This window comes from Lynx canadensis, chromosome B3 (genome assembly GCF_007474595.2).
Source record: "Lynx canadensis isolate LIC74 chromosome B3, mLynCan4.pri.v2, whole genome shotgun sequence".
Classification (NCBI taxonomy): domain Eukaryota; kingdom Metazoa; phylum Chordata; class Mammalia; order Carnivora; family Felidae; genus Lynx; species Lynx canadensis.
The window spans coordinates 9,636,602-9,657,833 of NC_044308.2; the positions used below are offsets into that span (position 1 = coordinate 9,636,602).

The window sequence follows — 21,232 nt, forward strand, 5'->3', positions numbered from 1 at the left end:
ACATGTTAGAAGTTGGTAAGTGCGATGGGAAAAAAAAACAAATCAGAAAAGGGCAAGAGGGAGTCCAGAGGGGAGGCTGCTGTATATTTTTATAAGGCGGACAGGGAAGGCCTCGCTGAGAAGGTGATAGCTCAGTAGAGAGCTGAAGGGAGGTAAGGAACAAGTCTAAGATGTCCCTAAAAACCGACTTAAGGCAGTTTAATTCTAGGCTAAAACATTCATGCCATGATATAAACAAGAGACTCAAATCTAACTCAGACCCCAAGATGTCCATCCCTACACGTCCACGAATGACTACAGCAGATGTAGCAGCTGAACGGGAGGAGCTCCTGCATGCTGACCAGAGCAACGGGCTCCATTCGGGAGTCCCCTCTGCTTAAACAGTGAACAGAGCTTCTGAGTCACCAACTGGGGCCTCACTGCTACTGTGCATCCGTATCAAAGGTCCACAGTTAGAGCGCGGCCTGCCATTCCGCTTGGCCTGCTTGTACAAGAGGGTCCTGTAGGGACTCGAAGCCTCTGTCACCTCTGCTGTGCTCGGGCACCTCTTGTCATCATCCTGAGTGAACTCAATGAGGAGAAGACCGTGCAGTCCAACTGGAGAGAGAAGGGGACAGGCGGTTGGGCCCGTAGGCCTGACCGGGAACACGGGAGGTGCCAGAGACCACAATTTACAGGAGGGGAGAGTTGATTAGTGGAAACTAGAGAAGGCAGGAACTAGGACTCCAGGCCCCATGCAAATGGGTCAGGGATGATTTCTGAGGATTTAAATCAAATTAGGAGAAAGCAGCAGAGTGTAATATCCATTCTGGTTCGCTGGGGTCAGCAGGGTGAGGGTACTCAGAGTCGATAAGTGCACTAAAGGACACCCAGAGATGGATGTGGCTGGAAAAGAGGGGGACGGAGACATGTAAAGAGGTTTAGAGCCAAAGGCAAGGGGGTGCCTGGGTGGTTCCGTCGGTTAAGTATCGACTTCGGCTCAGATCATGATCTCACAGCTCACAGGTTCGAGACCCAAGTTGGACTGTGCTGACAGCTTGGAGCCTGGAGCCTGCTTCGGATTCTGTGTCTCCCTCTCTCTGACCCTCCCCCACTTGTGCTCTCTCCCAAAAATAAACATTTAAAATTTTTTAAAAATGAAGAAGAAGAAGAAGAAGAAGAACAACAACAACAACAACAACAACAACAACAACAACAACAACCAAAGGCAAGGGATGAAATGGGAACCAGAGCTCAGGAAGGAAGGTTGGAAATCAGTAAGGGTCTGGAACGAACTCAGAGCTCTGGGCTGTCGTACAAGTACAAGGGGCTTATGAAACTCAGGAAAATAAGCGTCCATCCTGATGTCAGTGCCTTGCCAGCGAAGGTACAAGAGCTGCTGGGCATATCCGTCTCCCAGGGGCTGGACTTTGCTGGTACTTGGGACTGAGAACCACAACTAGGATGCAGGGCTGCTGCACCCTTGATACCCCTGACCTTTCTCTTACAGCCACTGGCATCCTCCCCGTATCTACGGACACTCTTTCTTACACGTGCGCCAGTCAGGGACTGACGACTCTCCTTGCTGAGGACTGTTTCTCACACATGGCAGGTGTTTAGCAATGGTGACACTGGATGGCACCTGCTCCAGAGGGGACCTCAAGTTCCAGATAAGCCTTTCTGACACGATATACATCACAGGAAACAAGATGTTTGGAGCTTTAGGTTACAAAGGAGGATACTTAATATGCTTTAGAGAAGAAATCAGTATCTATCCTGAACTCCTTGTTAAATTTCCAATCCCTAAAAATTTGCAGGGGTGGGGGGCGGGGGGCAGATATTCATAGGAATTGTCAAGAATCTTTAAATTCTGTACTGTATTTTTCAAAACGACTGCTGCCAAGCAGAAAGCTAAATACAGCTTTCAACTGTCATAAACCTCAGTTCTTAACTGTAGGATAATTTCCAGCAGTTGGTGGGTATCAGACATGAAGCTAATTTATATTAAATGGCACAGCAATGAAAAACTGGCAACAGGATCCAATACTGGCAAGACTAGATATTAAAAGCCCTTGGTAAAGTAGTAGTTTTTTTACACCATCTAGTTCAACACAGTGGAATCAGTGTTATATAAAAACACTGGGAAAAAGAAACATTTCAGTAAGAACTAAGTCTACTTCATTGTCTAAAGAACAAGTTAACTGTCAACACTTCTTAGGGGTTTACCCCTCAATGTGCCCGGTTTTGCATTCTGATGAAAAGTGGTTAATTGTTAACTGTGAAACAAGGTCAGCTAAGGAAATGAGCTCATCTCGGAACACACGTCGGCACACCTTTAGGTACTGCGATAGGTGAAGAGACAGCCATTTTTTCAGCTGTTTCCAGTGGAAGTAGCAAGGACTTTGTGACTTTGTAAAGAATTTTTAATGAGTAAATACTTTCCCTGTTGAATTCTGTTAAACAGTGATTAAACATGGTCCTCGTTCCACCATGAACCATAATTTGGAAAGTTTGGCTTTTATGAAAGATTCTGAGGCATGTGTTACTTATCGTTCTACCTCTGCTTTTGCCCCTGTGACATTCAGCATCAAATCTGCAGTCACAGTACGGCAGCCACGTTAGAACCTGAATCTTCCACATGTTTTACTTTCCCCCAAACCTCAATACTCTAATAAATTAATATTTTTGCTGATCCTAATTTTTATCTTTCAACTTATGACACCATTTTATTTTGCTAATTTCTAGTGAGTCTCAGATTTTCGTAGAATAAGCAATATATAAACAAAATGCTTTACCTTAATGTGTATTTAAAATAAAGATCTGACAAGAAAGAGTTCTGTCACCCTGATCCGTTCTTCCTCTTACTCCACACTAATGAACATGGAATAAAAGTGTTGGAGAATCAGGGATGCCTGCGTGTCTCTGTCAGTTGAGTATCCGACTTTGGCTCAGGTCATGATCTCAGGTTCATGACTTCGAGCCTCACACCGGGCTCACTGCTATTAACTGGTCAGCATGGAGCTCGCTTTGGATCCTCTGTCCCCACCCACCCTTGCCCCTCCCCTGCTTGTGCTCTCTCTCTCTCTCTCTTCCTAAAAAACAAATAAATAAACAAATAAAACAGTTTTTTTTTTTTTTTTTTAAAGTACTTGAGAACCAGCAAAGGCCAGTGAAGATTCCACCCAATACTTACCAGGAGCAATGGTCTCCAGCGTATCAGCACTGACCTTCCGTGTACTTGTGCAGTGATGGAGGGTGGAACCCGAAAATACCAAATAAAAAACTACATCATCCTCAACTTTGTCCTCCTCAGCCAGCAACACCGTAACCACACAGTCGCCCTAGGAAAGGAAAGACAGAGCAAGCCTGCATTAGTCAGGTTCCTCCTGGGAGTCTACCTTCACAAAACATCAAATTTCAGGAAAAATCAAATGTATCATTTCTAGTAAGGTTATACAAACATAAACACTGAGCACTTGTGTGCCAGGAAGAATTGTAGGCACTGAGAATACAAAATGATCTGAAAAGAAGACCTCTGTGCTCCTAAAAGCTTCCCTTTCAGTGGAGGTGGTCAGACAAAGGAGAACACTAACAAGGTAACATTTGGGATATTTACTTGATGAATGGGTATTAAAAAGAAAGGAATCCAACCAAAAGAATCCAAAAATAAGGCCAAGAGGATGGAGGAGGCATATTAAACAGTCACATCCCTGTGCCCAGAATGCCCCTTGCCCAGAGCAACAACTCTGAATTCTACACCCCAGACATCGCTGCCAAATCCACCCATTCTGCAACAAGGACAGTCTCCACTGAGCCTGCCTGGACGAGTGCAAAGAGCATTCGTTTGGGCTCTGGGCAAGTCTGGGTTTAAACTCCACTCACAAAGACTTGACTCAAATCCTCTAACCCTACTTTCCTTGTCTATGCAAATGGAGATAATACATTCTCTTCCTCCAGCTAATATACGAAAACTCTTGGAACATATTCTGCTCTCAGCCTACGATAATATTCTTAATCTACATGGGTGGGACGGTCACTTTTCTACTAATCTGTTTCCTGACCATCTGGAATCCCCACCCTTCTTTACCCAACCCTCCATCAAACCCTTGCAATCAGACCAGAAACTTGCCAGTACCTTTGCCCATGACTCTGCAACTACTGAGAAGACATCTCTGTCATTTATTCACAAATATTCTTTCTAGTTTTTACAGGTTAGTTTTTTTAATTGAGGCTACTGTCTAAATTAAATATAATCTATAAATACAGTCCTAATTACCATCTTCCCAATCATAAACATTATACAATTCATGTTGTCTCCATAAACAAAAGATTTTAAAGCACCGAGGTTTAAAGCACTGGGGTTTAGTATTATCTAAATCTTAATAATGCACTATGAAAAAAAAGAAAAACAATAATGTACTATGGAAAAGCCAATTTAGAGAAAGCCAGGCTACAATAGGGGAGAGAATTCTCATGCCTTGCAGTATTTTTTTCTTTTCCATTTTAACACCAATGAAGTCTATTAGAGAACCATGCCACCCTGTGGCCACAATTTACCAAGCCTGGCAGCAAAATGGAGCAGCAGGTAGAGTTCCATTAAACACCGAAAACCAGAAATCATAACATCAAACTTAGGACCAAGCCTATTAACAGAAATGCTCCAATAGGTTGATTCTGGAAACAGAGTTCAAAATATTTCCTAAAGTCAAAGGCCTATTTCTTCACTTATTCCCAGTGCTTTGTGTACATGGTAGGGGCTCAAATGTGCTCAGTGCAACACGTAAGAAGTCACAATGAGCAACAAATAAGCTGTGACTTACTATGCACAAATGCCGAACTGGAAAGTTCCAAAGCACCCTAACACAAGGAACAGCACAGTCGGTACAACAGAATTATCCCTGGCTGCAGTCGCTATTTAGAATTATAATGGAGACTCATGCCTAAGTCCTTTTCTTGGAAACATGTTTGAAAAGCTTAGGCTGGTAAAATTTTAATACCCGTTGGCATGATAAACCGCAACCAGCTAAAATGTCTGCAGCACATGTGAGAAGAACAAACTTCTCAAGGTATCGAAATACCATTATAACCTGGAAAAAAAAAATGAGAGCTCTGAAGTTTCATCCTTTAGACCACAGGCGGGCCCGCGGGCAGAATCCAGCTCTCTGCTTGTTTTTATATGGCGCAAGAGCTCAGAAAGGTTTTTTACACTTTTAAATGGTTGAAAAAAAAAAAAATCTTTTAACATGTGAAAATTATCTGATGTTCAAATTTCAGCGTCCATAGGTAAAGTCTTACGCCGGGCCACGCTTTTGTACTATAACGAGCCCCTGCAGAGTTGAGCGGTTCCCCGAGACTGTATGGCCTGCCAGCCTAAATTATTTACACTGTGGACTTTTAAAGAAAAACAAAACAAAACAAAACAAAACAAAACATCTGGGTTTGGTTTTTTTTCCACCTAGATATATATCCTGGAAGTCTAAGAATATATCTTCTTTCTCAAGATCAGGGATTTCCACATGAGACCCAATATCTTGCTAGAAGACAGAAGACTCTGTGCCCAAGATATTAACTGATATCTGGGGCCTTCTTTTAATGGAGGACAGAGGAGATGGCTAACATCAAGCTCTTTCTTCACTCGCAAAATAAAGAAGCTTTAAAGCTCTCATAGCTTCAATGGTTTTCTTTTTAATGTTAAGTCAAACTACCCAAAATATTAAAGAGAAGGGACCCCAGAAGCCTCAATCACCTCAGAGCCACCTGAAATTCAGATTCCAAAGGCACCCGGGACGACAGCACCTGTCTTCCCTGGAGGAGCACCCTCTGCCCTCCCAAAGTCACGGGAGCAGACAGTCAACACTGTCACTCTGCCGTGGGCCACATGGCTCCGGTTTCACTGCAGGGACAGTGCACCTACAGTGATGCAGACGGGAGCTGCACGATGAGGCTCGTGCGGTGGTGCCTGAAAAGTAAGGATGAAAAACAGATCTAAAAAGAACTCTGGTTGAGATGATTGCTGTAACCACACCTTCCCTGAGGAATATTCCGGTACATGATTTTGCTGCTCATGGGAAGGACAAGCCCCATGGAATGAACAGACAGATCAACCTGGCTACCCGGTTACTATGTCTGTCACGCATCTAACCACCACAGATGAACGTACTAACGAGGGCAATTTTCAAGACGTTCTGGAGTGAAGCCCCAGGAAGAGAGGTTCTACATCTCCGCTTCTCCAGTAAACCGAAGAAACAGAGTGCTCTCCTCACAACGGTATTTTCCATGCTTCTGCATTAATGGGAAATGTATTCCCGAACCTGACACTTTTTTGACACTTTTTTATTTCTGACAAAAGAACTAATGGAAAAAGACAACCTATACCAGGCCCCATCTTGTTACTATTGGTGATCCCCCAAATACGAAGGCACCGTAGTCCTAAATGCCAGTCACTTACTTGCCAAGAAAAACAGAACTTTACATGGTAGCCGCGGTCTCAGTTCTCCCCATCTTTAACTCGGGTATATAGTAGACATACAGTACTAACAGTACCATAATCACCTTTACATATTTATTGGTAAGTAACACAAGGGCACCTGCGTGGCTCAGTCGGTTAAGCATCTGACTCTTGACTGGCTCAGGTCATGATCCCACAGTTCGTGAGTTCAAGCCCCGCTTTCAGCACAGAGCCTGCTTGGTATTCTCATTCTCTCTCTCTCTCTCTCTCTCGCTCTCTGCCCCTCCCCCACTCACTCTCTCTCAAAAATAAACTTAAAAAAAATAAGTAAACAAACGTTTTTTTCCCCAGACTTCCAATCTGGAATTCAAAGAACAGATCTCCCTTTTCTAGATCAAGGATTTTCTCTTCCTAGGAGACCCATCGTCTTGCTGACAGACTCTCCAGGCCCCCGAGATCCTAGTTATGCCTGGGGCCTTCCTTTCACTGGGGACAGTATCTGGATCAGGAGGAAAATGGCACAGGGAAGGTCAAAGCAGGAGAGGGATGGGAGAGAGAAGATTACGGTGTGGGAATGGACAAGGCCTGGGAAACGGGGTGAGTGCTTATGAGGAGGATGGTGGAGGGCTGACTATTAGAGAAAATCCTAGCCAAGTACAAAGCATCCCAGCTCATGGCTAACAATGGTGCCCGAGTTCAGCTGGCGAAAGATCAGTATTAGCACCACCTAGGGCGCCTGGGTGGCTCAGCTGTTGAGGGTCTGACTGTTGATACCTGCTCAGGTCGTGATCTGGTGGCCATGGGATGGAGCCTCGCATCAGGCTCCTCACTGGGTGTGGTACCTACTAGGGATTCTCTCTCTACCTCCTTCCCTCTCTGCCCATTTCTCTCTCCCTCTCTCTCAAAATAAACATTTTTTAACAATATATTATCACCACCTTAAGTCAATTTGTTTTCTAACTTTCAAATTTGGCTTTTAATGTATTAACATGCCATGGTGGGTAAGAGGATGATCTCTGGCTGAATCACCGCATGGCACGTCAATTTCTAACTGCTTAACCTCTTGGATATGTTAAATTCTCCGCTGTAAGAGAGAACAATCACACTTCCCTCATAAGGTTGTACGAATTAAATAAGTGATAAAAGTAAAGCACCTAAAGCAGTTCACGGGACATAATAACATGTTCAACAAATAATAATTATAATCAATGTAATGCAGACGTAACATATAACGGATGTGACCACAGTTATTATACTGTATTGTGTATTTGAAAGTTGCAAAGAGAGTAAATCTTAAAAGTTCTCATCACCAGAAAAAAAAATGTGTAACTATGTGTGGGTGGATATTAATTCAACTCATTTTCATGATCGTTTTGTAATCTATACATATATCAAATCATTATGTTGTACACCTAAAACGAATACCATGTTATTTGTCATTTATATTGTGGTAGGGTCCCCTCCCTAAGGAAAGAAAAAAAATGGGGGGGGCCTTCCAGGTAACCTGGCTATGCACATACATGATAACATCCCTCATGACCCTGTAACATGAGACCACTTAATCAGACTACATGTTTGTGTGTGTTACCATATATGGGAGACAAAAAAAATCGACAATGTATAAAAAACTGTGCCACATGATGTTTGGTGCTCAGTTCTTCGGGTACGAGCCCAACTGAGCGGTGCCGGCAGGAATGAAGTTGCTTCCTGGAAAGAAAAGTCTGTGTCACGACTCTCTGTGCGAGAATCTGGCTACAGTATCTCAATAAGTAAAGAAATAATAGCTATTATTATTCACTAGAATGTAAGCGCCATGAGAGCACATTTTATTCATTGTGATATCCCCTCAGTCTAGAATAGGAAGTAGCAGGTGCTCAAAACACACTTGAGAAGTAAGAAAACACCAAAACTTTATTAGCAGGTACCTATACCTAGGATGGTTGAAGCCAATTTCATAATGTACTTTGTGCTTTTCTGTTTTCCAATATTTTCAAATACGGATGGGTTCTTTTCAAAAGAAAAAAAATCCTTATTTTTTAAATAGTCTGCTCACTTATAAATTTCAAAAGGAAAACTGGATACCTGGTGGATATCACCTGAATCAAGTCAGCAAAAAAGGTAATGTTATAAATAATGAAACCAGCACCACTCCTGATGACACCCACAGAGGACAGAGCATCACTTACAGTGTCCCCAACAAAAATGCATAACCTCAATCCAGTCTTCAGTAGACATCACACAAACCCAAGGGAAGAGGACCTTCTATAAAGAAAACTGGCCAGTTACTCTTCCAAAATATCACTAATGAAACACAAAGAAAGACTGAGTTAATGCTCCAGACTAGAGACTTGCCCACTAATGTGACACAGGATTCTGGGTTGGCAGCTGAAAGGCAGAGGTAAATTGCCATGAAGGGCATTATTGGGACAACTGGCAACATCTGAGGAAGGCTTACAGGTTTAACATTGTACCAGCATTAAAGGGCCTGGTTTTGCTAATTGTGCTGTGGTTATGTAAGAGCAATATCCTTGTTCTTAAGAAATACACAAGGAAGTATCTGGGTTAAAGGAGCATGATGTCTGCAACTTACTTTAAAAAAAAGACAGACAACGATTAAGCAAATAAGGCAGGATGTTACATTGAATCCGGGTTTAATGTAAATGGGATTTCTCTGTACTATACTTAACAATTTCTATGCAAATTTAAAATTCTTCAAAATACAAGATTTCCAAAAAAACCATTTCTCAAAAAATTTATATGTAATCAAATATTCAAAGTTAAAGGGGTACAAAAATTAAATTACATTCCTGACAGTGGTTTTTTGGGTTTTTTTACATACTGCAGACATATATATTTAGTAAAGATATTCTTGCAGGGTTCCAGAATTATGAAATTGTTAATAATAACTGCCTTTCATTCAAGAATCTTTTTTTTTTAATTTTTTTTTAATGTTTACCTTTGAGAGAGAGAGAAGTGGGGGGAGGGGCAGAGAGACAGGGAGATACAGAATCCGAAGCAGGCTCCAGGCTCTGTCCTATCAGCACAGCTGATAGCACAGAGCCCGACACGGGACTCGAACCCACAAACCGCGAGATCATGACCTGAGCCGAAGTTGGACGCTTAACCGACTGACCCACCCAGGCGCCCCTCATTCAAGAATCTTCAAGAAGTTTACAGGCCTTCCCAAATCAATTTCCCAGTTTGCCAAAATGACAAGGCTTCTCCCTGATGTTCACAGGGGAAAGTGAAACAAAGGAGGTAAGTCATACAAAGTAAAGGTTGAGCATTAGTCCAAAGTATTATCTTTCCATGAGGTGTCTGTGATTATAGTACTGAAACAGTAATTCCAAAGTGCATCCTTATACAATTCAGACACTTCTTTGCATTCATGCAATGAGCTTCATTCTCTCCTTTAAATACAAGAATATAGGCAATTGACAGACCCCTTTGCCCAATCATTTCCTAAAGCAACCAAAGACTGACAGTCAGCTATAGTTTCTCCCTAGTCTGAAAAGAAAGTCTCTCCCTTGGAAAATCAGGGCAGCCGGTTTCCAATTTCATTAAAGGCTCACACAACAGAAGGACACCCAGGAGCAGTGAGCATACCTAACGTTCAGCTCTTGGTCACTAAACACCATTCTCCATTAAAGGAACCAGGGCCACTCAAAAAAAGCGGTGTTTCCAGACCTAGGATCAGGGTACGGACACGATGAGCCTGGAACATCTTGTGTTTGACAGAAAATAAGGAAGTGCTCAATAAAGAAAAAAAAAGATGGTGACATGTTGCACACTGAAGTGGCTTCCTTGGCCAAATCTGGGACAATCTGAAGACCAAAACAATTAAAAACACTAGCAAACTATAAATAATTAAAAAACAGGAAGTCATGAGTCTATAAGAATACCATATAAATGAATTAAACAGAGGAGAAGGGAGAATTCCGGAGTATGACAGAATGATGAAGCCTCACTGGTAGAGAGGGTGCCGGAGTGCAAAGGGGTAAGCCCTTTGCAACCGTAACACTAAAAAGTGATTCCAGAAAAAATGATCAATTATCAATCTGGGGAGAAAGTCCAAGGAAGAAAAAACATGGTATTTATTCAGTGAAGAATTCACCAATACTTTGACCAGGTGATCAAAATAAACATCCCAATAAAGACAGACGAACACATGTGCCTCCATGTGTGATGCTCTGAGAAGGACACAATGTGACCTATGTAGTGCTCTGACCAAGAATGCATCTAGCTGCAAGGAAACATCAGATAAATAAAAATAAGAAACATGCTTTTGAAGAAAGGAAGGGATTACTGTATTCTTCAACACTGTCAATGCCATAAAAGATCACGAAAGGTTGCGGCCATGTTCCAGGCTAAAGAAGGTAAGAGACATGACAACCAAAAGCAATGATCTAACCCCCCTGTGATTAGCTGACCCCTGGACAATCTCAGGGTTGAGAGCACTGACACCCTCCCCTGCCACAGACAAAAATCCACATACAACTTTGAACTCCCCAAAACTCAAGTACTAATAAGTGAGAACGCCCAGAGACCACTTTTTACTGCCATATGCAATTTCCTGGAGAGACCAACCGCTCATGTGGAGATGATAAGCCTCAGGCGGGGGTGGAAGCAGATACTGGCAACACTCTAGCTCACTGCGCTCACTGGGACAGCACTAAGGGGTGGCTATGAAACTGCAGGGTGATTAATTTCATTCTGTTTTTATTCAACACTGCATTTTGTGTCCGTTTACATTTCTCTGAACTGCAAGTGACACCAGGTATGGTCTCTAAGTGTTTGCGAGCCTACATTTGGGTAAATTTTAACTGTTTACAGTAGATTTGTGTATGTTATGGTGGTAAACCATAAAATAGACTAGAATCTACAAATATTTTATGCATTCATGACACACGCAATTTCTTAATGTTTCAATATTTCTGGGCTACATGGTTCATCTGTGAGCTGTTTCAAATTATAGCAAATCTCTGGAAACTTTTCCAATGGGCTTACTGGAGAAAAAAATCTACATACACGTGGGCCCGTGCAAGTCAAGGGTCAACTGTATATATTTCTCATTAGATGAAGCTTGTGGACGGCAAGAACTGTGTCCCTGCGTACGGTTCTCACAGTGCTTACCTAGCAACAGGAACTTTTGGCATACCCATATGAATAAATGTGGCAGAGATCAGCTCACATAGAATATTAATGGCAAGCCAAGTGATTCACACTTGGACCTGTGTAGGCAAGAAGGCAAACTAGAGCCTTGTGCGGTATGTACGGAAAGAAAACCGCGGGGAGAGGGGTGAAGGGTGACATGTTAACGGCAGCGAATGTTCTAGAAAGGTTTGTATCTGCAGCAGTATCCTAAAGAAGGAAAAAAGAGAACAGAGGCAAGGAAACCATATGTGTGGAAAACATTACAAAAACATGGTTTAAGGAAGCAAAAAAAAGTTTAAGCTGCTATGGCATTAAGATGATTTGAAAAGAAATACATATGAGAAAAGCATTCTGTTGAAAATAATTTGATGAAATATGGTAGCTGACTATCTGGGGGCTGCACAAAGATAGGAAGAGAGTGGACATGAAAAGGGGTATCTCACGAGGAAAAATTGAGGCGGGGGCTAGGGGAATGAGTGAAAAAGAGGGCGATAAGCTGTAAATGTCAAGTTTCACAATTCAGCGGGATGGAAAGCAGACAGCATACATCCAGCAGGTGGTCGGCAGGTCGGGCTGAAGGAAGAGGTCCGGGCTGGTGAGCCAGACTCTCAGGTCCTGCACCCAGTTAAAGAGCCTTGAGCCCAGGCGAGAACCCAAGGTGACAGAGAGCCAAGGTCTAGACCCTCGTGTTAACGAGCCTCTGCACAACATACCATTTTCATCTACCTAGTCCTGTGCCTCAAACCCAGAAACAGGATCCTCTGAACCCCAGAGGAACCCAAGTTCAAGGGCCACCAAGAAAGAGGAGGAGACTTACCATGTTGCTCCTGTTAACGGCAGCCACAACTGAGCCTCTGCAGGGAAAACCTCAAGACACGTATTTTCCCGGGTCTTCCTGAGAGCTCATTTGCTAAACTAAAATAAATATCACTTCCTAGAGTCATGATACAGTTCATTTCCCACCAGCTAAAAATATTTCAGGTTTCTCTCTGTGTTAACCAGCTTGTTGTTAATAATACCCTCAGTGACTACAAAAGCCTTTGAGGCAAAATACAACTGTTAATCTGTACTAACCTGGTAGAAAGCTACACTGAGTCAATGATCGTTCACGAACTTTCAAGTAACTTATTGCCATCAAGTATACAAAGAACTATTATCCATTAGTATTGGGATTGCTTCTGAAATATGAATATTTGAAAATATGAATGTTAAACATTAACGTTGATATGTAAATGAGCCTTAAATGTTTGAAATTCCCTTTAGCATATTTTACTTTATTTCATTATTTTTTTTACTGCTAGTATAAAATTTCTATTCCAGTCCATCAGGTAGGTAAGTGAATCAGCAGAAACATAATGAACATGAATCTGTATGTTGCCCTTCCTTCTGCTCTGTTCTCATCACCACTGCCTTGTCATTCATCTGTTCATGCTGAACAAGCACACAGTGCCTTCTGTTTAATATATTTTGTGTCTGCTACCCACCAGGTACTGGAATTATGAAAACTTCCTGGTGCCTGCCCTCCAGGAGCCCAGAGAGACATACACGCGGACAGGATGCCCTGTGGTTAAGTGCTATAATTGGCATCTAGGGGCAGAGGAGATGGGTACCCAAACTCTCCTTTGACTGGTGTGATCAGGAAAGCTGCTATGGAGACACGGGTATGCCCAATGCTGCTCAAAGCTCAACACGGGTCATCTCCAGCAGGAACATGCCTTCTGAGAGCTATGCCATTTACAACTGGAGGTGGAAAAGAAACTGGTACCCAGTTCACCTTTGCACATTCAGTATCTTGATATACAGGTGCTCAGTCAATGTTTGTTCGGTTGAACCAAAAACATTTCATCCTTCTAAAACACAAAACTTAAAATGTTATAAATAAGCAAAATGCTAAGCTTGCTTTGCTTATGCCTTCCTTCAGTTAACTGAACACTGGCTGGGCGCTTGGTGAGGCCTACGGCAGACATGGAAGGTACTGAGACAAGACAGGTCTTGCCCCTTGGGGCTCAGAGTGTTTTCACAGAGTAAGCCCAAAAAGCAAAGGCTGAAGCTGTATCAACAGCAGTGTGGGAAACCCAAGGATAAGGTGCTGCGGTCATCAGCGGTGGCCCAGGACGCCCCGCTCAGCAAGTCAGGGGAGAGAGGCTTCCCACCAGCCCATCTCAAACACAGGCCACTGGAAAATCCTCTCCTGCCTTTGTCACGTTCTGTTTGAAAGAGATGATAGTTGTAATGAGTGGACAGGGCTGACGTGAGGGAGGAGTAAAAGAGGCTACACGCTGAATCCAAAATCATTCTGGAAACATCTGTCAGATTTGAGTTTCTCAACACTAAATATAATGAAGCCAACAAAATATCATATACTGGCAAACCTCAAAGAAATATCAAACTTCTGTACTTCCATCTCTGGGAGCACCCCGAAGTGCCATTCTGTGGCCTTCCGTACACAGAAATCTACTCCAGAGGGGAACATCACAAACTTCGACTGTAGGAGGACACAGGGGTTACATTTGTGCTGCTTAATTTACCAGCATTCTAGGCAAATAAAAGGCAGATTTCTAAGGCAGAGTTATGGCAAAGTAGTACCCCAAGAATCATTAAGACAAGAACTAACATAAATGTATGATGTCACCACCCAGCTAGAAAATAGAAGTCCTACCAGAAGGAAAAAAAAAAAAATCCCAAACCCCTCATCATTGGGCAGGGCAGTGCAACTTTAATGTTTTTTTTTGTTTTTTTTTTTTTAATATCCGTTCAAAGTAGCTAGTATGGTTTCAGAATAGCTAAGGTTTTCTGGGCAACTGGCATCATTACAAAATGGGGGGGGGGGGCAGGAGCATGGGCTCACGCACCTGCACATGCGCACACCTTCAGTTTTACTGAGTGCCCTCCATTTCTTTAAGCGAAACATGCTACTCTAACAGTATGTGCCACAGGATCGTGAAGTAGAAAAAACACGGGCTCAGGAATAAGAACAGAATCAGTTGCGTAATAGTTACAGACCTGATAAATAACCACTTGGAAGTTCATAAATAACCACTTGGAAGTTCAATCTGTTTGTCAGCAAAATGAATTCATTCATCACAATATTTACTGATCGTCAAACACTGTCTCGTCAAACACTGTCAAGCAGCCTTAAGAACTACGGATTAAACTGAAATAGACAAGGCTCCTGGCCTCCTAGAGTTTATGCTGCAGGTAAGAAGATCCAATTATAAAAAGTAACATGGGGGTAAGTTCTATTACAAAGAACAGGAGGGTCTGAAGGAGGGGCGAAAGGGTATTTCGGATAAGGTCATCAGGGAAGGCTACCACAGGAAGTCCTATCTGAGTGCAAACCTGAAAGAAGAGGCAAGTTCCAAGTGTTCAAGGCCAAGAGAATGACCAGTGCCAGGCAAGTATCAACCTGACACGTACAAGGAACAGCAAAGAAGGCCAGTCTGCAGGAGCAAGTGAATAAACACTGGAGGGGAGAGGACGTTGGTCTGGATCTCAGTGTGATGCTGGGCCACTGGAAGGTTTTGAAAAGAGGGAAATCATCTTGATTTGCATGTTAAAAGAATCCCTACAGTTCCCTCTCCTTGGAGTGACTTTCTCCTTTGTCTGCCTAGCCAATTCCTACAAGCTTTGAACCAACACGGCCCATCTGAGGAGTCATGTGCCATCGTTTCTGCACAGGGAACACACAAGCAGGAGACAGGACATAAGGAGAGGCAAAGGATTTCGGCTTTGATACTCTAGTCCAAGGAGAACCATGGAAGGTTAACAACGTTATCTGCTCCACGTACTTTTCTATACGTGGTTGGAAGATCAAGTAAGATAATCACAAAAAACTTTTATATAGCATTAATCATTATTCTTCAAGTGTCACCAGTAATGTCTTCCATCCCCAACCATCGTAGAGAAATATGAACTCCTCTGCTGCAGCTCTCTTGATTTATGATGCCTTTTTTCCTCACAGCACTTTTTACTATCTGACACATACATTTATTTATACATATGTACAATGTGTATTTATATATATATATATATACACACACACATATGTGTATGTAATCATATAAATTATAAGAGTACACATGTATTTACATATTTCCCTGATTCCTCCCTTTCCTCCCAAGTATTATACAAGCTTCATGAGGCCAGAGAGCATATTTGTTTTCTTCAGTGCAACATCACTGCCTAAAAGTGTAAATGCCTGCTTTAAGTGCTCAGTAAACGTTGGATGAAATAATGAATAAATGAATTCCTAACTGGATTCTCTTCCTATGAACAATCCACCTCTCTTCAATTCATTTCAACACGTAAGACACCTGGATGAGAAATTAAAAGAACCAAAATCTAATGGTCTCGCTATGCCAACTTTTTAGGTCAGTGGTTCCTGAAACGTCTTTTAAAAATAAAACAAACAAGGGGCACCTCAGTGGGTTGAGCATCTGACTCTTAAATTCGGCTCAGGTCACGATCCCAGAGTCATGGGATCGAGCCCTGTGTTTGGCTCCATGTGAACACTGAACCAGCTTGAGATATTCTCCCTCTCTCTCTCCCCAACTCCCCTCTGCCCCTGCTTGTGCTCCCTCTAAAAAAAATAAAAATAAAAATAAGGCAAAAAAAAAATTACTGAGCATAGAACTAAAGCTCAAAAGGACCAGTGACAAGAAGAGAATATAGTAGCATCATGCCTATTTATTTAACCAAGGGGCTTTACCCTTATCTGTCTCTTAAGTGGAAAAGTATTCAGATACTCTCCATTCTCCTCAGAAGAAAGCCCACGTTCCAGACCGGACAGCAAAGCTGTCTGTTTATAAAGCTTTCCTTAAAAGGCGCCTCAAAGTACCTCAAGTAACATAACAGAAATCCACTGAGAAATGTAATGACTTTTGGCATAAACTAAATTCATTCCATATACACGGAGACTCTGGCTGATTTCAAGGCTAGAAAATATTTAACAATTTTATTGGACATTTAAACTTAATTTTTATTTCAACCAGGCTAACCTTTTGCCAGATGAAGAAAGAGGTCAGTGAAATCCCTATAACCTGCTTTCTTCGTTCTTAATCACACGTGTATATTCCAGCCAGAAGCATCCCCCTTCCCAATGCAAACACAAAACTATTATTTTAAGTACTACTACTAATAATAATCAAAACCCATATGTCTTCCAGCCTCATAATTTTGCAACACTAAGATCATACACAAATTCTTAAAGGTTTCCTTCCAAGCACCGCCTTTTTGGTCCATTAAACCAAAACCAGCAGGTGGCGCTCAATAACCCTGCTGAGTTCCCTGTACAGAGGAGTTTGTTACAGACTCTTCTCCCCAATGGGGAAGAATCTTGAAACTTCAGCTGGAAAAGAAATCAAATTACAAAAAAAGTCTGAAAATCACTGAATATATATAGTGTCCTTAATGGCAAGGGTTCCTTAAAACAAAGAGAGTTTTTGAAAACTCGGAGTATATGAGCTTTTCGTTTCAGTGCTCAACCCTGCCTCTCAGACCATTCTCGTTAGGCAAAACTAAATTGGTCAGAGGGTGTTGGCTGGTGGCTTACAAACACACACACACACACACACACACACACCCCTCTCCCTCCCACAAATGTTTCACAACTCTCTGGAACGGCTACAATAATCACACCAACACTTAAAGAGACAGTCTCCTCTTTGCTGATGAAAAGATATTTGGATAAAATGAAGAGAACGTAAGGATTTTTATTAATTCTTGATGGGAATCTATTGAAAGAACTGAACGGAGAGGATTAGATAAGTCAGTCTCTCTGGCTCCCTATTCCTCCCTGCTCCCCCAGAGCAGGCTGAAGTGGGGAGGGGCATCCTGTCAACTTCAATCTACCAGCTCGACTTCTGTCCTCACACACTCACACACTCACACCAGAACACATCAAGGTGTGTACGCCTCAAGTCTTTCCACTTGGCCACGGGGCTCCCTTTACCTGCCTAGCCTCCTGTCACCTGACGACGACAGTAAGATGATTGCAGTAAAGCATGAAACAAGAAAGACAGTGACTTTCTTTCCCGGGTGGATACCTGGTCTCCTTCCTCAGGTGAAAGGCTTCCTCACCTGACCTAACACAGCACGCCTCACCCACTGCATGCAGATCGAGACTTCCTCCAACTCCCTGAGCCTGCCCCGTGTGGGCAATGGGCATGTGCGTGGGCAATGCCTAGGGAGGGGAACGCAGGCGGTCAAGTTCAACCACACCTGGCCACGTCTCATTCCTAACCCAGCATACAACAAACCACAAAGACCACTGGAGAGATTCAAAGTTGGCAAGTGGGACACTACTACATCAAGACTGAGAAGGGAAGCTTCCGGTACAGAATGGGAGGCACTGCTTTGGGAGGTAAGACCACAGGCTTTGCAATCCCAGGACAAAGAAGACCTGCTTCACTTGTTACTAGCTTTGTGATGCTTGTAGGGACTACCTCAGACCCTTTGTGGAAACTGCTAGATTGTAAACTCCATGAGGGTGAGACTGTGTCTACTATATTCACATATCTGCATGAAACAACAGTAACAACTCTTTCCTCAAGTGCTGACCGTATGCCAGTGCTGTTTTCTGTCTTACGCTGAGCAGGTTACCATTTAACACCCTCAACAACTACATAAAGTAAGTGCTGGTATCTGAAGAAGGTATGCTAAGTATCTAGCATACAGCGGGCACAAAATAAATGTTCCCATTCATTCCCGATAAAAACACCCCCACACTTCAGAATCCCTATGTCTTTACTTTTCTTTACAACCACTGCTGGTTGAAATATTCTTCTTCAAAGAAAGCCAAATACAGTAATAGATTTTACTATTTTTTGGTTTTATTTAATTATGGGTGAAGAATTTTAACTAGATGGCAAAATTGGCTTTATAAAAAGCCCTCTGAGAAAAAAGCAGTAATAAGGGAATATAGAAAGAGTAAAACATTTGATTAGTTTTAAAGGTAAATTATAAAGATTTCTTAAAGCTGGTTAAGCTTTTTTTTTTATTTTTTAATGTGTGTGTTTTTTTTTTTTTTTTTTGAGAGAGAGACAGAGAGACAGAGAGAGAGGCAGAGAGACAGAGACAGAGCACAAGTGGGGGAGGCACAGAGAGACAGGGAGACACAGGATCCAAAACAGTCTCCGGGCTCTGAGCTGTCAAGCACAGAGCCCGAAGGAGGGCTCAAACTCACGAACTGCGAGACCATGACCTCAGCTGAAGTCAGATGCTTAACTGACTGAACTGCCCAGGCGCCCCAAAGCTGGTTAAGCTTTCTAACTGATAAGTCTACTGTATTTAAAAGCCATAAAGATAATAAGAAAAAAAACGCCATCATTTCAGATGATAGTAACATTTTTTCTTGTCCAGCACTGCTGGGTAAGATTCACATAAACATCTAATTTTTCTAAAAAGTTTTCCTTTAAAAAAATTTTTTTAATGTTTATTTTTGAGAGAGAGACAGAGCATGAGTGCGGGAGGAGCAGAGAGAGAGGGAGACACAGAATCCGAAGCAGGCCCCGGGCTCCGAGCTGTCAGCACAGAGTCCAATGCAGGGCTCGAACCCACGAACCACGAAATCATGAGCTGAGCCGAAGTTGGACGCTTAACCGACGGAGCCACCGAGGCGCCCCTAAAAAAGTTGTCCTTTTAAAGTGTCAAAATTTTAAAAAGGAACAAATAACGTTTATGAAAATCTATCGAAGGTGCCTTACCCATTTCCCAGCCTTCTTAGATACGGACAAGGAAGGGCGGAAATGTCATCTGAGTATCTACATGTGCTAAGAGCTTTACACATGGGGACAATATTTAACTGGTAAAGAGTGAACGATATATGTGAAGCACATCTCAAAGTAGCTGGTACTTAGCAAAAGGATTCGAAAAGTGCCAGGTACACACTCGTCACGATGAGCACTGGGTGACGCATGGACGAAACTGTGAGAATCACTATACTGTACACCTGCAACTAATATAACACTGTATGTTAACTACAGTGGAATTTAAATTTTTTAAAGTGCCATGTTAAACATCATATTCAATCCCCACAAAACCCTGCTGAATTTCACAGATGAAGGAGCCAAGGCTCTCCCAGCTGGTTAGTACTGGAGCAGGAATTTAAACCCACATCCTCTTGACTCCAAAAAGAATCACTTCTCTCTCTGAGGACGCTCAAAGTGTCGTCCCAGGACCAGTAAACACCACCCAGAAACTGACAGAAATGCAAGGGTTCAGCCCTGCCCCAACCTGGCACATCAGAAGCTCTGGGGCCGCGGCCCCATCTGTGTGTTCATGAAGCCGCGGGTGATTCCCATGCACACGCAAGTGTTAGAACCAGGAGGCCACTGCACTACACTCACCCAGAGCAATTATCACAGGTCTCCTGTCTGCCCCTAAATGGTTCCCCTTCTTCCCAACTAATTCCACTTTTCAGTGTCTCATTCTTTCTTCCACAATCCATCAACACCGTAATTTTACAAGCCCTGGGCAACAGCGCACTTCCCGCACCAGGCAGGAGAACAGCAGACACAGCAGCAATGTAATGACACAGGGAGCCCAGGCTCCTGAAGCGAGAAAGGCCTGGTACAAACTCCGGCTCGATCACTGGCTAGCCGCATGACCTCAGCAAGTGAATGAAGTTCTCCAGCCCTGCTGCCTCCTCTCTAAAACACAGAAAACGATACTAATGGGGTTGTCAGGGTGAGGAAAGGAGAAAACGGATGCAGGAGATAGAGCACAGTGACTAAGTACTAAAAGGTGTTCAATAAACGGAGGCTCTTAACGATTACCACTTTAACACGACGTGCATTTCTGCCACCCTCTGCTGCATACACAACCACCACAACCCCAAATCGACAGGAAGCCTGGGGCCAGCAGCCCAGCGCACCTCTTCTTATAAATTTTTTTTTTTTTTTAATGTTTATTCTTGAGACAGAGAGAGACAGAGCATGAATGGGGGAGGGTCAGAGAGAGAGGGAGACACAGAATCTGAAGCAGGCTACAGGCTCTGAGCTGTCAGCACAGAGCACTACACGGGGCTTGAACTCACGGACCGTGAGATCATGACCTGAGCCGAAGTCGGACGCTTAACCGGCTGAGCCACCCAGGCGCCCCACGCACCTCTTCTTAAAACCCCTATTTTTGCCTCACAGTCAAAACAGTCAAGCAGACCTACTTCTAATTCTGAGACTTAGTCAGACATGAACAACATACAACCATGCCCGTAGATGTGCCAACATTAAAATAACCAATTTCACGGAGATCTGGAAAATGGGAGATTTGTGGAGGAAAGATATTCACCAAGAGCAATACCCATAGTAGTAGCTTCTTAATAGCATGCCGCCTGGAACCCCAGAACTACACAAGACCAGATGAACTAGGCAGTGTTGGCAAAACCTAGTCAACTTGACTCAAGAGTAGAATGTTCCAGAATGCAGGAGGTGACCAAGAAGGAATTCACAGTCACGTGGGTAGGTCAAGATCACCCCTGGCCTCTAACTAGGTCAAGAAGATGAGAGGAATGGTAGAAAATAAGCCCACAATCAGATTGCTGGCTCTCATGGACCAAAAAAGGAATGTACCAATGCCTTAGGAGTAAGATAAAACTCACATTTCCTTCTGTGGACATAACAAAGAGAGACAGCTGAGAATTCCACCACGGCTGCC

General features: G+C 42.9%; 1 protein-coding gene across 10 annotated transcripts in view; it reads right to left on the bottom strand.

Annotated features, from left to right (window-relative positions):
- The window catches only part of AKAP13 (A-kinase anchoring protein 13), a 337,945-nt gene that overhangs the window by 207,272 nt on the left and 109,441 nt on the right, over nt 1–21,232 (bottom strand). For all 10 annotated transcript variants that reach the window (XM_030317452.2, XM_030317451.2, XM_030317446.1 and 7 more), the window contains exon 3: nt 3,173–3,320. In XM_030317452.2, the coding sequence (XP_030173312.1) occupies nt 3,173–3,320 (148 nt within the window). The remainder of the gene's footprint in view (nt 1–3,172; nt 3,321–21,232) is intronic.